General features: G+C 41.8%; 1 protein-coding gene across 3 annotated transcripts; it reads left to right on the forward strand.

The window, feature by feature from the left end:
- sap30bp (SAP30 binding protein) lies at positions 1-18511 on the forward strand. 3 transcript variants are annotated; one of them, XM_010738394.3, is made up of 10 exons: positions 1-165; positions 1920-2080; positions 3733-3777; positions 7008-7047; positions 11651-11739; positions 15132-15223; positions 15333-15445; positions 15534-15592; positions 16552-16642; positions 17772-18511. In XM_010738394.3, exons 1-10 carry the CDS (start codon positions 72-74, stop codon positions 17948-17950), a joined length of 963 nt encoding a protein of 320 aa, XP_010736696.1. In that variant the 5' UTR covers positions 1-71; the 3' UTR covers positions 17951-18511. The 3 variants fall into 3 exon arrangements, with proteins under 3 accessions (XP_010736696.1, XP_010736699.1, XP_019119059.1); XM_010738397.3 differs by having other exon boundaries at positions 1971-2080; XM_019263514.2 differs by having other exon boundaries at positions 3-165; positions 17769-18511.
- The last annotated feature ends 1363 nt before the right edge of the window (positions 18512-19874 follow it).

Consider the following 19874-nt stretch of genomic DNA (forward strand, 5'->3'; position numbering starts at 1 on the left):
TGCTTACGCAATACAATTTGAGTGACGTTAATGCTCCGCGACCAGACGTTTACGCGACGCGCACAGCAGCAATGGCGAGCGGAAAGAAGAGCGCCCTGCTCTCCTCTCTGGCGGACTATGGAGACGATTCAGAGCCCGACTCCGAGCCCGAAGGAGAAGAGACAGGTACGCGAGGACACATTCAAACATCACGTTGTTTCTAAGTATGGCGGCGAAGTGAATCTGCCGCTGTGCTAACCTTAGCCCGGGGTTTCGTGTGGTTGCTAACGTTAGCTTGTGGCTAACGCGGCTAGCTCAGAGAAAATGTCAAAGATATTTAAAATGAGTTAAGATAAGTGTGTGAAGACCTCTCCGCGTGGTGCTGTTGGCTTGGTTTTGGTCGTGTTTCCTCACATGTAGAAACAACAGACGTCTGTTTATGTAAAGCTAACGGACTCACGTCTTCAGGTTAATGACAGACAGACAGATAGATGGATAGACAGACAGACAGACAGATAGGATAGAACACGCATACATTAGGATTAACCTATAGCACAGGAGCCATACGTTAAAATGAACCTGAGATAAATCTAAATGTAATTAAAGCTGCAAGCAGCGATGGTCGAGCCCTCGCATATGCGCGCACGTCGAAATGTGGAAATGTAGAAATGTGCATCGAGCGCCACGCCCACACAGTTTCCCCAAAATGCATCATTTTGATAACTTTTACTCAGGAAGTCCATGTGAACACACCTACCAAGTTTGAAGTCAATAAGGTGAAATCCCTAGGAGGAGTTCGTTCAAACATGACCTCTTCTCAACCAGCCCGAATCACCGAAAATGGCGATTTTCATTCATAAATATCTCGCTTTCTGTTCATTGTAGCTCCAAGAGACTTTCTTGTAGGTCTTGCCATGTTCTACAATTCAGCTGAGTTTCGTGACTCTGTGTCCAAAACTGTGGCGGGGCTGTTCCAAAGAAAAATTCCAAGGGGCGCTATAGAGCGCTTTTGCCCCGCCCCCTAATTAATTATGCAGCCGAATTGTGCATAATATTGGTCTTAACAACCACAAGAGGTTTCAGACAGCTCTGAGGAAGTATATGATAGCCCAACACTTTTGCCTGAAAATTAGCCCAAAAGTAAACAGAGTCTCATTTTTTCCCCCCGAAAAAATCGCCAGCCTTGACTTTGACGCGGCGTCACGGCCACGCCCTCTGATAAAAAGTTGTGATTTTGATAACTTTTCATTGTCGAGGCCTTGAGAACACACACGCCAAGTTTCAAGCACATCAGATGAAATCCCTAGGAGGAGTTTGCTCAAATGCGACCTCTCCCCTGGAAATGACCCCAAAACCCAAAAAGTCCAACTTTGACAAAAATTGGACGCCGTACGGTTCACTGTAGCCCGGGGCACCAAGAGACTTTTTTGTGCGTCTGGGCATGTTGCATACTCCCACCAAGTTTCTTACACGTGGGCGAAAAATGCGATTCTTTTTGCGGAAACTTAAAAAAAGAAAAATAGAGAAGAAAAAAAAAATAAACATACGAAATGCGTGCTCGGGCCCTAAATATGTACAGAGAGATTCAAAATGTGCAGAGAAATGAAACATTATATATAACATAACTGTGTTAAGAAGTTATCCCATGCTAAACATCTATATAAAAAAATAGAAAGTGGCTGTAGAAATAAAAATGTTTTGTACAAATATGAGAAAGAACTACAACTGGGGACAAAGGACTACAAATGGTTTAAAGGTCTACAAATGGGGATAAACTGTGTACAATGAAACAGATGAATGAAAGTCACAGCATGTAGCAAAGGGATGTAGCTTTAATATGTAATGTTTGGTTGTGTCTTCCTGTAGCCCCGATGCTAACAGGACTGACCTGCATGAAACCTGACGCGCTCTGCTTTGCTCCTCTGTTTGTGTTCTCACAGCTGTGTTTTCCATGCCGTGTCCCTGTTCCCCTCCTGTCTCTCTCTCAGTAGAGGGCCGTGCAGGAGGTCTGGTGTACAGATACGACGAAGATGACCTGAACCGAACTGAGGACGCTGACGACAAGAGGTCTGGAGATGAAGACAGCAGGGAGAGCAACTCGGTCAGTATATGAGGTTTCTGAAAACGTCTTCTTCACTGTCAGGAACATGACGTCCTCTAGGTTTTTATTTCCACTGAGCGCTCAGTTGGATTTTGCTGACGTTTGGCAAAGTGGTATGTGAGTTGTTCATGATGGGATCTAAAGGGACGCTGTGAGTCTTCACTGATCTCCAGGGGGAGGCCGATGGGATTGCACCAATGCTTTTTCTGGTTGTTTGTACAGTGTAGGGTCACCTCACCTGCTTTTGACAAACACTATCAGTACTAGTACTGTAAAGTCTTCTGAAAGTGAACCAGTCTGGATTTTTTGGCCACAATAGTCTTAATAAAAAAAATCTATCAAACCAAACAAATGCCTTTCACAGGCCAATAAAAGCTGCAGGCCAAACTCCACATTATATTGTCCTTAACGTCTGGCACATTGCGACACATCTTTTAGCTTTGAACTTATGAAACGTTCAACTAAAGAAAAATATAAACTCAGCGTTTTTGTTCTGGCTCCCATTTTTCATGAGTTAAAGTAAAAGATCTAAGACTCCTTCTGTGAACACAAAATGTGTTCAAATCTGTGTTAGTGAGCTCTTCTCCTGTGATGATAAGATAATCAGTCCACCTGACAGGTGTGGCATGAACAGTTAAACAGCATGACTCACGCAGGTGAGTCAGTAAAAGGTCACTCTACAATTTAAACTTGAGAAATAGATTTATTAGGCCGTGAAATATGGAAGTTAAGTCATGACTACTCTGCCTCAGTGTAAGCCAAAATGGGAGCAAAGCCAAAAGTGTTTAATTGATAATAATATGATATAAATACAATGAAATCTATAATATAAAGTCATTTATGTTTTTGTTGAGTGTAGATAGATATTTTCATATTCAGTTTGTGTCATTTACTTTCATGCAGCAGCAAAAATCTCATACATTGTAATAAATTCAATACAACATCAACCTCAAAAATCATACAGCTGATCTCTGACTCAGTGTTAACAACAGTTACACATTATACATTTGAGTGTACCTTACCGTGAACTGGGTTTACCGTCATTTTCGTACAGTTGAGTGGACCTGAATATGAGCTAGTTTCGTCTTTGGCGCATAATCTTTGCCCACGTCTGTCTCACTTTGGCGTTTACTGCTAGAGAGTGCCCCCGTTGGCCATTGGCCAGTAAAACTCTATAAATTAGTCGCACCGGTGTATAGGCCACAGGGTTCAAAGCGTGTGAAAAAAAAAAGCGGCTTATAGTCTGTTAATTCCTGCTTCTTTCTCACAGATTGCAACACAGGTTTGATGTTGAAGTCTCAAGTCCAAGCCAAGATAACAACAAAACAACCGTGATGATGTCAGTAGCCAGATTTGCCGCCACATTGCCAGTTCCATTTTTTTCAATAAAGCACATTAAAACGTCCCTGCAGAGCAAAAAGTTACTCATGAACCATCGAAATAGATATTTCTTCCTTTTGGTAAGAGGCTAAAATGTTTGGAATGTTCCTTTAATGAAGACTTTGTAGTACTAGACAAAGTGTAAAACATCAGAATGGTCTTTCTCTGGCTGCTGGTTGTCATCTGGTGTGTACTGCTGCTTGGTTCCCCTCCTGGTCTCCTCTCCTTCTTGGTCCTTACGGCGTTAACCTTCTGCATTTTTGTTTTTATAGGAAATGGACGAGTCTGACGAGGGGAGGGACGCAGATGATGTTGAGGTATTTGAACCCCCACTTGGTGTGGGATGGATTGGATTTGGAGAAGGATCAAGCCCGATTAACTCCTCATTTGTTCTGTGACTAACCAAACGAGGGCGCCACCACCTTGTTATGTTATGATGGAGCATGTTCACTAGATGGTGCTGTGGGTTCAGGTCTGTCAGATAACAAATGTGTGTGTGTGTGTGTGTGTGTGTGTGTGTGTGTGTGTGTGTGCGCCGGGTCATCTTAACAGTGAAGATCTCAGCCAACAGTGTTTTTAAGGAGCACACTGCTTAGACCTGCACACTGTACTAACCCCACCCTGTGTGTGCGTGCTTGCACGTGTGTGTGTTATAAAGCTTTGTGAGCTTCCTGCTGCGCTCTTTGGTACAGGTCAGGGAGGTGAGAGTGAGTTCCAAACCTAACAAGCAGAAAGAATAGAAATGAGAATCAGAGTCCAACAGCCTGTCTCTGATTGATCAGGAGCCGATAAGACACTTTTATCCATGTTTTGTCTCTTTAATAAGTCCTATCATAAAGCAGAGATAAGACTTAATTATGCACAACACTGTGCGTCACACTGTGATTTCCCACATGTGTCGACATGTGGAGGATTATTTCCAGGAAAGTCATGGAAACCATGTTGTTTATTCCATCATTATGATGTTGTCTTGGTTTTTGTTGGGCGCTCCGGGGTTGACGGGCACACGTCGTGTTTGCTGTGGCCTGCAGCAGCAGAAAGAAGAAGGTGATTCATAATTTGATGGAACGAGAGAGGATGTTTGGATCGGCCCTCACTCTGTCCTCCCACTTTATTATCACCATTATTATTATTATTATTATTATTATTATTATTATTATTATTATTATTATTATTATTATATGCTGCGGTTATCTGTTGACTGTTAATGGCAGCTGCTAGTTTGTGTATTGACGGAGTTCTGGTGAAGTGAAGATAACAAGCAATTAAAGATTCAGGAAGTCTTTGAACATTGCTGTAAACCGTTATCAGGTTACTCTGGGAAAGAGCGCATTGTTATGGAAGTTTGCAAGAATTTGATTGGCTGGTTTAAACGTTTATGTTGGTGCAGTTGGTGTTGCGTCACGGCTCAAGCTAGCAGGCCTCAGCTTTGCTCTGTATTTAGTGCCAAGTGTTAGCATGCATCAGACTAAACTATGATATAACTAGTGTAATACTACACTTGCTAAAACATCAGAATTGAAATTCAGATTAAATTACCACTGTGTGACCTCACAGAGCTTCTAGATCGATGATCTACTAATATAGCATTTCTTTATTTTCTAATAAAAAATAAATGGACGCATTTCCAAAGTAGATGTACAAGGTGGTTACCTGTCTGCTCTCTATGAAGAGACACAGCTGTTCAGTTTGTGTTGTACAGTAATATGTGTTAAATCAGATTAAACAGGCCTATTTAGTATTTGCATCTTCATGAAGTGAAGCAACCCACAGAAGACAGATGAGATCGGCAGAGGCCGAGATATCCTGACTTTTAGTTCCTGTATGGACAGAGCTGAATGAAGACATAAAATTCATTAATAAAGCTCAAAAGGCCCAAAAATATCTTTTAAGAAGAGAAATGTCTGAGACCGGGATGTCCACGTGGCTGTGAGTCAGTTGCCTTCACAGAGTGTTGTGTTTCTACTGTAAAACCTGTCCAGAACTTTTTAAAGCCCAGTAGCTCACCTGGTAGAGCGTGCACCCCATGTTCAAACGCTAAAGTCCTCACCGTAGAGACCCGGGTTTGATTCCAGCAGATTCCTGAATTTCCTGTGTAGCTCTCTAATAAAGCAGAAAAAAGCCCAATAAATGTTTGTCCAAAATGTCCAAAAGTGAATCTGAAACTAACGAAAACTAAACAAAAAAATCAGAACTGAAACAAACAAACTCACATGAAAAACTAAACTGAATTGAAAACCCACAAAAATAAAAAGTCCCGAAAAAGACAAAACAAACCAGCAGCCGTGCAGTAAATCGTGCTGTGATGTGACTGAACGTTGTGTTTTTGTTAGGACTGTGTTGGAGGTGTTGATTCCACTCTGTGGGATTGTGGTCGCTGTAGGTTGTTGGTGTTGTTCTTGTTGTGTTGGACTGCTGCACATTTTATCCACTGTTGTCAAGAAAATAAAGTAGTTGGTATGAGCTCAGTCAGAGTGGTGTTGTGTTCATGTAAGACAGAAGTCTGGATGACGTGTATGCTGGACACCGTGGCTGAAAGAAGGACGTGGATTATTACCTTGATCTGAAGAGTTATTTTTATACGCCGTTGTCAGATGTGACTGGAAGGTTTCTCTTTCTATTTTTGACGTTTTGATGACGGCTCAAATGAACAGCTAAATGTCATCTCTCCATCTCTCTTTCCACACATTTGTTGTCACCGCTGTCGACCACTGACGCATTCAGATGAAAGAATCAGCAGTTTACAGAGAAGCTAGCAGATCCCCTGACCTCTGTATTGTCGGTACTTTAGGTTTCATTACTCATTACTCCCGACAAGCAGCTTGAGCTCGAATTGAACCAAATTATAATAATTTAATGAGAAAAACCTTGAAGCAGCTCCAGGGCTATGGTTTGATATGATCTCTGACCTTCCTGTCAAGGCAGTCCAAACCGGGGAGAAACTTCAGATGTGGATCAGTCACCTCCCCCGCCGCCCCCTCCTCCTCCTCCTCCTCCTCCTCCTCCTCGTCCCTGTAATTTGGCCAACTTCAGGACAATCTTTGATGTGCCTGTGCAGTTGCTAGGTGACGACATGATGCCTGTGAATAACAGCACTGTTCCTTTGTGCTGAACCTGTGTTATGCCCACGCCGCTGGCACAACAGGCGGCATATTTTAGAGGCTGCGCAAGCGTCCCGCCGAGCTCAAGCATTCACTGGAAGCTGCCTTGATTTGCTGCTCTGGTTTCTCTAACTTCTTAGAAACCGTTCTCCTGTCAGCGTCCGTTCTGCTGTTTTATTAGCGCCGCTTTGATTTGTGGGATTCAAACCCTAAACAAATGGAATGAGCTTCTTTCTCCTCCCAGCTCCATGTCTTTCACAAGCTGTCTGTTAACCTCACTGTAATTAACATTAACCAGTCTGGGAACATGTTTAATAATATCTACCACTGATGCTGTTGATAATTAGATTCTCCTGCCCAAAGGAGAACTAAATATCCCATGTGTCTCTCTTTTCCTCTCTTCTTCCCCTCTCTTCCCTCTTCTTCTTTTTTTTTTTTTTTTACAGATCTCAGAATTAGAAAGAAAGGACCCCAATGAGCTTGTTGGTGAGTACACACACACATACAGTACACACACACATAACTCTTACAGGACAAGGCTGGCACTGGTCAACTAATCCCATATGAAGACCCAAACTAAACTCTCTCAGTCCCACATACATCATGCTGCTGTCACCAGAGCACCAAATGTGTCTCACAGGGTGTCCTGCGGAGTCCTTCATTAAAAAAAAGTTCTAAAATATCTGATTACAGGCTGTCAGGAAGTTAATTGGCTGGAGGCTGTTCACTCCTGTTCAGTCAGGACCTGCAGAAAACACTGCTGCTAGCTCTGACACAGAGGAAGCTCATAATGAGCATGTGTCCGAATTAATTTCAAAGAATTATTCTTTTTCTAACTATCCATCAGTTATTTTTTTCTACTGCTCATAAAACCGGGGTAATTCACTTGTCACAGCAGCTCGTGTACACACATTGGATGAGATATTACTCATAGATAAAAATATATCTAGAAAAAAGTCATGCTTGTTGAGTGTGACAGCTGCTGAAACCTGGAGCAACACTCTACTGCTTATTCACATCTATTCATTGAATTCATTATATTATCAGGAATTATTGCTCTAAGGAAGTCTGCGAGTATTGCTTTTAATCTTTGATGATAACGAGAACAATATAACGGCCACTTCTAATCTTCTTAGTATGCGTGTACAATAAAACAGATCGAGGTAAGATCCAGACTTTTGCTTTTTATTGTGTCAGCTGGGTGTTGGTGCAGTAAACGTATGAATCACTGAGGAGACCCAGGTGAGTTATAATAGCCTCTTTGTCCGCTCAGTGACAGATGGATTATGAAGGTCTAATCTGGTGCTGGTTAGTGGTTAGTGAGTAATGACTGACCTGTAGAGGTGTGTCAGTGAGCATCAGATCAGACAGGATATGAGTGATGCAGGGAGCAGCTCTGCTTCTCTATCTGCTGTTTATACGGGCCCGTAGCTGGATGTCGGCGATTGCACAGATTATGCAACACAACACTCCCAGCGATTTTATTTTGAAAGGAACGCAAGCTTATTTGTTCTGAAATAGATTCTCACGCATTTCTGTGTCCTTGCACGCTGCTACTGTGTGTCTAAAAGTGTGCTGAAGTAAGAAGCCTCCCTTTGAACCCCCCTCCAACACACTCCCATTTCAGTAACCGAGTGAACTCGGCAGCTTCCGCCCACATTTGCTCCCGCCATCATGCCCCCACTTCCACCCCTCTGGTTTGCTGTAGCCATAAAAAGAAGTCGTCAAAAACAAACTGGGAAATGCACTTGAGCAGTTTTTTAGTTTCTCGAACCGGCCACCGTCGCGATCAGGGTGCTGTTGTAGCAGATTGTGACTCATAGCTCGGCACAATTGACATTACTGCAGCAGAGCTGGGCTCGGCTCTGCTCCTCCGTGTCGTCTGTCAGTAAATGTCACAGTGCGTCTGGCAAAAGGCCTCCTATCAGCAGACTGAAGACAGCTCTTTGTCTGTTCGCTGAAGGGGCACACATTGTGTGTCTGTCTAAAAAAGACCCTCGGGGCACAGATTGTGACTCTCTGTCTGTTTTCCAGGAGGCAGATGGTAATTTCAGAGCAGAGTATAATCTTTTCTCTGTCTGTTTATTACTCTGTGTCCTTATGTGAGACCTCTCAGACTGAGTTACAAACAGGGATATTTATTACGCAGCCTGTGATTTATTCACACTTCCTCAGCCGCTGTGGTGACTACAGAGTTTATTTTGGTGTTTAAATTAGAGTTTGTCCAACAAGGGTACAAAATGATCGGCTAAATCTCCTGTAGTCGAGAGTGGATTAGCAGCCTTCCACAATCCTAAACCCCTGTTGCAGCTACATGGTGTAATTGCCTGCGACAGTGTGTGTCTGTGAGAGAGTTAAATGAAATACCAAGCTAACACATAATGCCTGTGACTCATCCGACTTGCCTTGTCAGGTTTTTTATCGCTGGAGGCTACTGTATTTTCTACGTTTTGAAATACGGGGTTACATGCGTGGAAGCATTTATCGTCATGAAGCTGTGTATACCTGCTCATTTATTCTGTAAAAAAAAGCGTGAGCCTGCATGCATACATGCATACATGCATACATGCATGTTTGGTGTTACTTATGTGTCTACCCCAGTGAAGGCAACGCCCTGCTCCTCCATTATCAGCAAACGGAGAGAGGGGAGGTGCTGCTCCGGCTCTGAACTTCCCACACATAAGGGAGAGTTGTGTGTGTGTGTGTGTGTGTGTGTGTGTGTGTGTGTGTGTGTTGGTATCCCTTCTGCACACAAACACTTCAGATCTGGCACAGTCCCACAGGCCAGGACTGCTTCACTATAGACCAGCAATGTTTATGTCAACAGACATATTGTAGGCAGCAATTCGAGAGCATGCAGTACAGCTACTGAACCTCACTGTCAGGGCTCAACGTTTTTGACACTTGGTGCTACAGACGGATTTAATCTGGTAACAAAGAAGTATAGAGTTGGACTGATAAAGCAGCTGGCCAATATACTGGATAATATTATATATTTGCAGATATATTGTGTATTGTATATTGTGTTACAGTTACAGCACAGAAAATACCAGCAGCATAGTAACTATGCCCGATGGTTTCTTACACAGAACCATCTGTACATCGCAGCAAACATCAGCCAATCATTACATTCACATTTAGCTGATGCTTTTATCTAAAGTGAGAAACTATAAAGGTACAGTGTGACACGGACACTGCAGCAATACGTTCTACTCACATAGAATCAAGTGAAAGTTCTAGAGGGGGATTTAGATCTAGATTTAGCACGTCCCGTTGTTGGTAGTGTTAGGAGAGGAGGTGTTCTCTGAAGAGCTGGGTCTTCGGGAGTATTTCGAACTGGTAGTGCATTCCACCAACACGTCACAACAGACAAGAAAAATTTGTATCGCCCTGAGCATACACGTTTCAGAGCCAGGCATCCTTTGTTAAAAAAGTACAACAGTTGGGAGGTAGATGTGCTCAAACCAGCCAGCCAGTTAGTGAAGAGTGAAAACATCTTTATCTATGGAGATTAGTGTCATTCGATAAAGATACAAGACGCTAGCAGCAGCTACGCTAGCCTCTTTATCAGCCGCCCTTGTTGACACACACCCCCTGCTAAACCACGCCCAACGCTAGCTCCTCATAGAACGTTGGTCGGTCTCTGCTTGAATCCTTTCAATCATGGATTCTTGCTTGATTTTGTGATCTCACAAGTTTAGCATAAATATTTCAGCATCTGTCGGATGGATTACAATGAACTTACAGATATCCCGGAAGATGTATCTTCATGAATTTGGTGATCCCGACTTGTCCTGTTGTACTACCATATGGTTGATCTTTTCTTGAAGTCTCTGCAACTATAGGGGATAGATTGCCATGGAATTTTGATGCTCATGTCTCCCTGAGGAATAATTGTATTAATTTTGGTGATCCTTTCACTTTTTAACTAGAACCACCATCAACGAACCTCCTCAGTTTATAATGTTCATTCATCCAGTACTTTGATTTTCTGACCAAATACCGTCTGATCCTCAGCCGTACCGTGTGTTTAGTGCTAACTTGTACATTTTAGCACGTTAGCATGCTGACATTAGCTTGCTAACGTTAGCATTTAGCTTAAAGCGCTGCAGTTTTCGACTAAACTGTCGCACTCGGTGCATATGGTTATTATGACTTATGGTCATCGGTATGTGCTTTAAAAATATGTTACTGGTCAGGCTATAGTGTTGAATTTTGTTACCCAGGCTAAATCGCAACCTCGTGTGAAAGTGAATGACGTAGTTTAAGAGCGATACACTCAATATCTCCTGGATACATCACAGCACAAACTGTTGATGCTCAACAGCGCAAGAGTTACGTGACGGTGGAATTTTCCTCTCATGTTTTGTGAGACAAAGTGTTCAGGGAGAGGCTAAGTGAAAAGTCAGCAAAACGATCTTCTCGTGTCCGGTCAAGTTTCTACTCGTCGACGATGTTTGCTGAATATTCTTGCGTTAGCACGTGTGCACACACACACACACTGCACACAGCTTGCAGCACTTATTCACAGTGTGATTGATAGCACTGAGTGATTGTAAAGACTATCTGTCTGACTGGGATGAGAGTGACACCGAAGGAATGCCTGGCCTGCAGTCAGAGAAAGCAGAGCAAGACAAGTGGAGCAGGGAGAGCAAAACAAGGGCCGGGTCCAAAGGGGAGGGGAGAGGAGCCTCCCTTCTCCTCACAAGCCCCAACAACAGCCACTCCCTGCCCGGGACGCGCACTCCTCATACCACACTGCCTGCCATATAAAACCACTGGCACACACGGAGGACTGTGATGAACAACAGGATGCTTGGGAATTCAGCAGCAGTGCTTTCATATCAAACAGTCAACCTTTGTTTCAGTAGTTGGTTCTCCAGTGCATAAGCCATATCCCATAATACGTCTTATTTTGTTAATCCAAACACTGAAACACATTTTCTTCTCCTGCTTCAGTTTGTACAACAATGCTTTCTTAGTTAATCCTTGTTCAGCGTGTAAAGACCTGCAAGGCAGGCCAGAGAGAGGTAAAGCTCAGGTGCAAACCTATAAGAGCTCATGTTTTATGTTTCTGTCTCCTCGCCAGCTCTGTTCTCAGAAAAAGTGAGGAACATGTCACCCGATGAGATCAGGATCCCCCCCGAGCCCCCTGGACGCTGCTCGAGCCAACTACAGGTAGACACACCCTCGCCGATACCACACCACTTTCACTGCAAAGCTTTTCTTGTATTTATTTCAACACAATATGCCGCCACCGCCGTCTCACGCAGGCAGTTATCACCACCGAGGCCACAGTAATGTCTGCTAATCACACCAGAGGAGAGGCTGCGTGGACTTGTGGGTTTGCTTAATAAAACGATGCCTGTGCCCTTAGTTGTGTGTTTTAGCACGTCTGCAGGCTAGTAAAATTACCCGTCATAAGCTTAAGCTTCATAAGCAGACACACCGTCTGCACACGTTCAAGGGTTAAAGTTTTAGGGCTAGAAGATAGCTCGTCCAGAGAGTAGTCATCGTTTCGTCAAAATAACCTGTTCTTCACGCCAAGTGAATCATTTAGAAGTTTCCCTCGTTCCCTCTGGGGTTAGAAATAAATTCTGGTGGCTACATAAATCCTCCCCCTGTAATTAAACCAGCACACAGTGTCATCTTGCAATTTACTATCACCAACTCTTCCCTTTCTGCTTTGCTGCTGAGCATTTGGTGCGTCAAACTTGTACAAAGTCGGTGCTGTGAGGAGCTGACAGGTCAGGACACAAGCCTGACTTAGTAAGTGAACAGCTCAGCAATAATCCCCGCTGGGCTGACACTCCTCCACCTATCAGATGAACAACTAATGATTCACCTTCACCAGAACAGCCTGGATATCCATGCCCCGAGGCCACAGAGGAGCAGACACATATATGCTGAGAATGCGCTCACAATAATGTTCCCTTCAGTTCAAACAGTTTCTTTGTTGTCATTTCGACATTTGCTGGAATCTATCCACTTCATATCCAGAACAAGAAAAAACAATTTTTGCAGTCACGTTATAAAGATTACAACATGTTCTGACTGTAACGATCCATGAGTTCAGGCCAGCGAGCTGCAAATGTGTAAAAAAGGTGTGTTTGCAAGGACCTCAAGTTATGACTCTTGTGCGTCAGAAGCAAATGTTGAAGTAGTGTAAACCTTGTAGGATAGAGGAACAGGTGGATTGTTGGGTCAACAAAGGACACAGGAGACCTCCTTTCACTTCCTGTTACCTGCTAACAGTCAACGTTGGTTTTAGAGAGGAAATATTTACACATGTGCCCCTACAACAGTCGGTTGATTAATGTTGAACCTGATTAAAGTTTGGTGACCCACAAAATAATTTTCTAAAGGAAAGTGTCACAATCAAAGCAAGCAATATTAAGCAATATTACATGAGAGGATGTGCTTTACCGTCATTATTGGCACGACAGTGATGCGGTCCGTGCCAATAATAAATAAAAGCTCACTCTTGGAGGTAATATTGTGATTATACAATAATTATCAACTTTTTTTTTTTAAGATTGATTTATTGGCCTTTTCAAGCTTTATTTGATAGAGACAGCTGAAGAGTGACATGAATGTAGGGAGAGAGAGATGGGGAATGACATGCGGAAAACCCCTACACCTTTGCACATGAGGCAGCTGCTCTGCCATCTGAGCTAAACACCACCCCCAATAATTATCAACTTAAATTAAATATATAATGTTTCATATTTTTTGGCAATTTGCTTACGGTTTCCGTTCCGACCTCCGTTTACATGGAGATACACAAGATCTGACTAATGCCTGTAAACCAGTCACAGCAGTAGACACCTATATGTAATGAAACCCAGTTTACTAGTCCAGCAAGTAGTCCGAGCCTTAGTAACGAACTGCAACAGATGATTTCCATCAAAGCTTTCTAGAGACCCCGGAGTTTCCCAAACTGAATAAATACACACATATAGACACTAAACTGCTCTGCGAGTTCAGTCTTGTGCCTAAGATATCTGCTCTTTTTCATGGACAGATTCAGTCTGTGAACTTTACATGTATTTTTAAGCTAAAAGCGCTATGTAATATATTCATTGAGAAAGTTGAAATCTGAGATTCAGATGCATTTCTTTATTAAAAGTTGAATTTCAGTGTATTTATTACATGATCTATATTTTCAGGATGTGACGATGTGGAAATTGCAAAGTAATATTTTTATGATGAGTCGGGTGTGCTGTGCTGTGATTTGAACACATTCTAAATGTCTACTTGATCAGTCAGATTGCTCAGTCAGAGCTACTTGTTGTGTAACCTCTAGTGTGGCTCAGCCTTTGAAAACGCAGGATTCTACATTTCAAGAATTCTTTTAATAAGATTTCTTTATTGTCATTGTACAAACATATGATGAAATTCAGGTGCACTTGAACTGGGCTCAATATCGAATAAAAAAAATAATAAAATAAGTAATAAATAGATAATAAATACTCATCTTCCCATTTCACATCACACATACATTTTATACCCTCATACATGTTAAACACCCACATCTTTGTACTATATGCTGTAAATTTAAAGACTCTGGGTCATTTTCTTCAGAGCTACAAAACATGCATACATTTACAACAAGCTTTACCAGACAAAGAATTTCCATAACATGACAAGTAAACTGAAGTATTTGATCATATTTATAGGCTAAACGATTGAATAGAGTAATTGCTAGATTCTTCGAACATGTAAATAATCAGATTCATGTATAATAGTTCATATTTAGCTGGTTTCTTTCAGCCAGGACCTCAGAGGTACTCTGGAATCTTTGACCACGATACTTTCACAAGTGGGTTCCTGTTTTGTTTGCACGATGCACACACACACACACACACACACACACACAAGCAAGTGGGTTGACGCATTCTCGCTGTTGGTTTCATGCTAATCCACTGAAGGTTGGTGGTGGTGACAGGTAAAGAAGCAGAGCAATGTACAAACAAAGGTGGTGAAGAGCAGCAACCAAATGAAGATGTATAACGTTGAAAGAATAAATTGGCATTTGCAAATCTTTTAATAGGACGGAAATGCAGGTTTACTAGACATTAAGGAAACACACAACACAAGAAAAACAAAAACAAATCTCAGTTATAGCATTAGTAGGTCAGAAAGCACTCATATCACTCTAATGCTCATTTGTAATCTAGTTAGTCAACGTCAGATCGTGCTGGGTGGTGTACGAAGGCAAAGCTAAAAAGCTGCATTCCCTTCTTCCATCTTGGTCCATGTTAAGCCTCATTTATCACTGTGGATAGCCTGGCTACACCTGCCAGCTCCTCGTGGCTCAGTAGAACCTGGTTGTCAAATATTTCCCAGAGGTATCAGACACTTTATACATAATGGCTCCATTCACAACCAGCCCTGGCTCAAGCAGAGCTCATTGTGTGTATATATAGGCTTTGTTTATTTGGCGACATTGACAGTGTGTGCTGCCAGATACAGTGTGTAGGACGCTGAGTCAGAGCAGGTTCATCATCATCTTACACTGAGATGACCCGCTATCCTTCATTCATTTGATTTGTTTGTTTTGCAAAAAGGACAAGATCCACAAGCTGTACGAGAGGAAGCTTCACGGAGATTTTGACACAAACAGCCACATCCAGAAAAAGAAAGAATTTCGAAACCCGAGGTATGCAGCTCAGCTGAAGAATGCACACAAGCCGACACACACATGGAGCTATTTACACGATTCCACATTTAATTTAAAAAAATTAACTATTGGGTTGGTTTTCTTTTAGCATCTACGAGAAGCTCATTCAGTTCTGTGGTATAGATGAACTGGGAACAAACTACCCCAAAGACATGTTTGATCCGCATGGCTGGTCAGAGGACTCGTACTACGAAGCTCTAGGTAAGCTACTTTACTTCTTCACAGTTCTTTGTGATTAGAATATCAACACTCATGTATGCGTCGTCTTCTTCTTCTTCTTTTCTTCCAGCCAAAGCTCAGAAAGTGGAGATGGACAAACTGGAGAAAGCCAAGAAGGAGCGGACCAAGGTGAATCCGACAACAACAAAAAAAGTAGATTATTTCCACCAGCTGCATTTCATTTCTAACGCATCCTTCATCACACACGTGCAGAAACAAACGCTGCCAGGTTCAGCTCTTGTAACCGTCAGGCCCAGCCCAGTGCAGCTTTACAGCCCGGCACTGCCCAGTTTTTCACGAGTTTCCATGCAGACATCTTGAAGTTTGCTTAAAAACACCTGAGCACGTCTGTCTTTGGCAGCTATTTTTACCTCTGAAACCACGGGGTCTGTACAAAGTCTTGAAAGTCTGGAAAATTCTTAATTCTAAACCCCATGTTTTCAAGGATAGGAATATACTTGAAGCTGTATCACTCCTTGAAGAGCATAATCTGGTGCATCATTGATGCAATGGATTGTTCACTTGTGGTTTAAGTACCTTAGAAGTGCTTAAATTTTACTTTTAAACCACCTGTATGCACCTACTAGAGAACGTGCCCTATGTACTAAGACTGATTCCTTAGCGTGATGGCCCTTTGCTGCATGTCGTCCCCTCCCTCCTCCTGTTTCCCGCCCATCTTCAGATGTCACTGTCCGAATAAAAATAACGGGGCAAGTCAGTCCTAGTCATCTCCCAGAAACCGGCATGATACATGCTGCCATCATCGCACAGTAGCTGCACTCAGTTAGACTTGATCTGGACTTGAATGAACATGTACGGTACAGCAGCTGGCATTATTCCCTGCTGTGAAATGTAGTCAAAGGTATGCAAGCTACAGCAGAGACACTGACATTCTGATATGAGAGCGAAAGCAGACAAATGAGTCATTTTCCTCCCCTCACTCGACATATACTGATGATGTGCCCTTGTGCAAGGCACCCAACGCCCCAGATTCTAGTAGATCGATTGTGATTGTTGGTTAAAATCAGTTACACATCAAACAGTACCAGGAGTTAAATCAGTGCCCTGTTGTTCTGTCTCTCTCTCAGATTGAGTTTGTCACAGGAACCAAGAAGGGCACCAACCCCTCCAGCACAGCAGCCTCCACCACCAGCAACACCACCACCACCACCGCCACAGGTAAACACCCACCCCTGCCACACATCTTCAAGAATACAAGTAGTTTGTACATGGCTGGTTTATGTTTGAGTACACCCTTGAGGCCAGCGTTGGTAGGCTGGAACTGGAAACCTTTTACATAACACAACGCAAGTCTGAACTGAGTGTTGCCACACAATTACGGCCACAGCAACACAACATTAAATAAACAGATAGAGACGAAATGGACGTGTAAATGATATACGCCTTTGAGAAGGGTTCAATCTGGGACTTGGTTGTAGATCCTTGAAGTCCACACTGGAGCTCAGGTGACTGAGCGACTGACGATTGAGCCTTGTGGATGAGATGTGAAATGTCTTCACAGATCTACAGCCAAGTCGAGTTGCCCCAGATTTAACCTAAGAAAGATGACCTGAATTACTGAGAACCTTCAGACATATATACGATTCATATACGATTACGCTCAGTTCTGGGTACAAAAAGGATTGTTATTTTATTACTTTGGTTGATACCCAGCCCTACCTACAACATTTTGCTTCAATTTAGCTCAACTGTGATTGGTGCCCGCAAATATACAACATCATCTTCATTCAAAGGCACTGTAAGTTCTCATCAATTCATCATTTGATATCTTTATTTTCCCAATTGAATATTATATTATAATATACAGCTGCAATGCTCAGATAATATACTATAGTATATTATCTGAGCATTGCAGCTGTACCCATAATAATCCTGTCATGTTTTAATTATAGACTTTATGGAACATTTAGAGAACATAAATTTGTGTTTGAGTGCCAAATAGCCATTCCTTTCACAGATGGTTGAAACATTCTTTAGATTAAAGGAGTCCTGAAGAGTTTTCTTCTCAACAAACAAAAGCTGTTTACATTATTTTTTTTCTCACCAGAACACATAATATATAATCCTGAAGTCTGATTGATGAACTTTTGCAAATTCAATTTAAAAAGAGCCCATTTCTAACCGTACATTGTTTAAATGTATGTTTCCTATCTTCAGAGTCTTTGTTAGTGCTCAAAACACAGTGTCCTTTAACTCAAGTGATGCATGGTCTTTACTCAGCACAGTGTGATGCAGGCCCTGCCTGTGCAGCTGCTGATTTAAATCCTGTGTTTACTCTCTCCAGCAGAGGCCCAGAAGAGGAAAAGCAAGTGGGACTCCGCAATCCCCGTGACCCTGGCCCAGCCCACCATTATCACCACCACTGCGACCCTGCCCGCTGTCGTCTCCGTGACAACAACGGCCAGTGGCACCAAGACCACTGTCATCTCAGCGGTGGGCACCATCCTAAAGAAAGCAAAGCAGTGAACACAGAGACCTGCGTTATCCTACGCTTATTATATAATTAAAAAGACGCAGAGAGCAGACGAATGTACCTGACAAACACTCGGCGTACATTTTTTGGATCAACCTACAAACATCCTCTGCTTCACACTCTAAAGACTTTACTGCCTTCTGTCTCTGGGATTGTATCTGCACTATTGCAGCATAAAGCCAAATTTAGCCACAGTTTGGTGAAAATACTCTGAGAATCTGATGCATGCCGATGAAGCCCGTCTGTCTTGTTTGTTAATTTTTTTAATATGTTGGCAACAGTTGTTTAAGTCAGTTGAGGAACAATGGTTCGATAAGGAAAAGGATCCCACACATACACTTGGTAGCGATATCTGAATATGTGTTTATTTTTCTATCCATAGTTCTGGTGCAGTATTTTCAAAACGTGTAATAGCTCAACATGTGCATCATTTTTTTCAGCTGTTTTTTGTTGTCTTCATTGGCATATAGACGTCTCTAAGGTAAATTTTTTTACACTTGTACATACTTTTTGATTATAAGGTGAATAAATGGATCAGATGTTGCCTTTTTAGATGGACTATCTGTTTTTGTCATTTTCCACAAACCACCACACTGAGGTCCCATCAGATTGAAAGTGAAGGCTTCTCCTGGGCATGGAAACTGAAAGAGGTTAGCATCCAATTCAGGACGAAATGGCTCCTATTGTTTCACTGTTTAACCAAGCTTTACATCTTTGTGGTTAACCACAGAAGTGTGGTTTACCTAAACCTGAACTGAAGGATCGTTGGCTCTCTTGCTGACACCCACAAACGCACACAGTTTGTCTTTTCTCTCCTGGTGCCCATGTGTGCTCCAGGTGGAGAGTTTTGACATGCTCATCCTCACCTCAGTCTCCACATCTGTGGGTGTGTTAAGAGGTCCATGTACTTCTGAAGCACTGCTCGAGGTTAAAGTGGACAGTATGAAGTAAGAAAGTAAGAAGTAAAGTATGAGTTGCCCAAAGTTTTCCACTGTCTTGTGTCTAAATGAGAGTTATTAACAAGATAGAGCCCTTTCCATTTGTTTACTGTTACAAGCTTCAAATATTTCTACCATGACCTTGCACGCTCTAAGATCATAAATTTGGGTGAAGCCTTTTTTAACTGAACTGGTGTGATACTGGCCCCAACAGAGTTAACAAAAGTTTAGAGAACAGATTGTGGCACAGCCTGGCATGACTCATTTATGACATTCACTTGACTCAAGCACATTTGGCCATTACAGTAGTCATACATTTGGTACAGTAGTTGAACAAATGTTCATCTTCTTGTGGCTCAGCATGTTTCTGCAGAGCCTGGAATTCAAATACAGTCTGCATTCTCTCATCAAGACATCTGTCTGACATGTTATGCTAAGGTGGCATTCACATTTGGTTCCACTTCCACAGATCCTGCATGCAGAATGAATACTTTTCATACAGATACAATGTGTGTGCAACCTGTGCCTGTGTGGATCCTATAAAGTGGTTGTCACTCATGTATAGCTTTAAGGAACATATACACTTATGTTACTTTAAACAGCTACTGTGTATATATATACAAATATACTGTGTATATATGTATATATATACACACTTATGTTCCTTTAAGCAACCTATATATATATATATATATATATATATATATATATATATATATATATATATTATATATAATTATATATATACACATGTTACTTTGAACAGCTATCCCGCTGTGTTACTTCAAACAGCTATATATATATGTATATATATATAATATATATATATATATATATTATTGTATATATGTATATGTATATATATATATATTATATATATGTGTGTGTTGTGTTGTATTTATATATATGTGTGTATATGTATATATGTGTTATATATATATATATATATGTATATATTATATATGTATATATATATATA

This window comes from Larimichthys crocea, chromosome XVI, assembly GCF_000972845.2.
Source record: "Larimichthys crocea isolate SSNF chromosome XVI, L_crocea_2.0, whole genome shotgun sequence".
Lineage (NCBI taxonomy): Eukaryota > Metazoa > Chordata > Actinopteri > Sciaenidae > Larimichthys > Larimichthys crocea.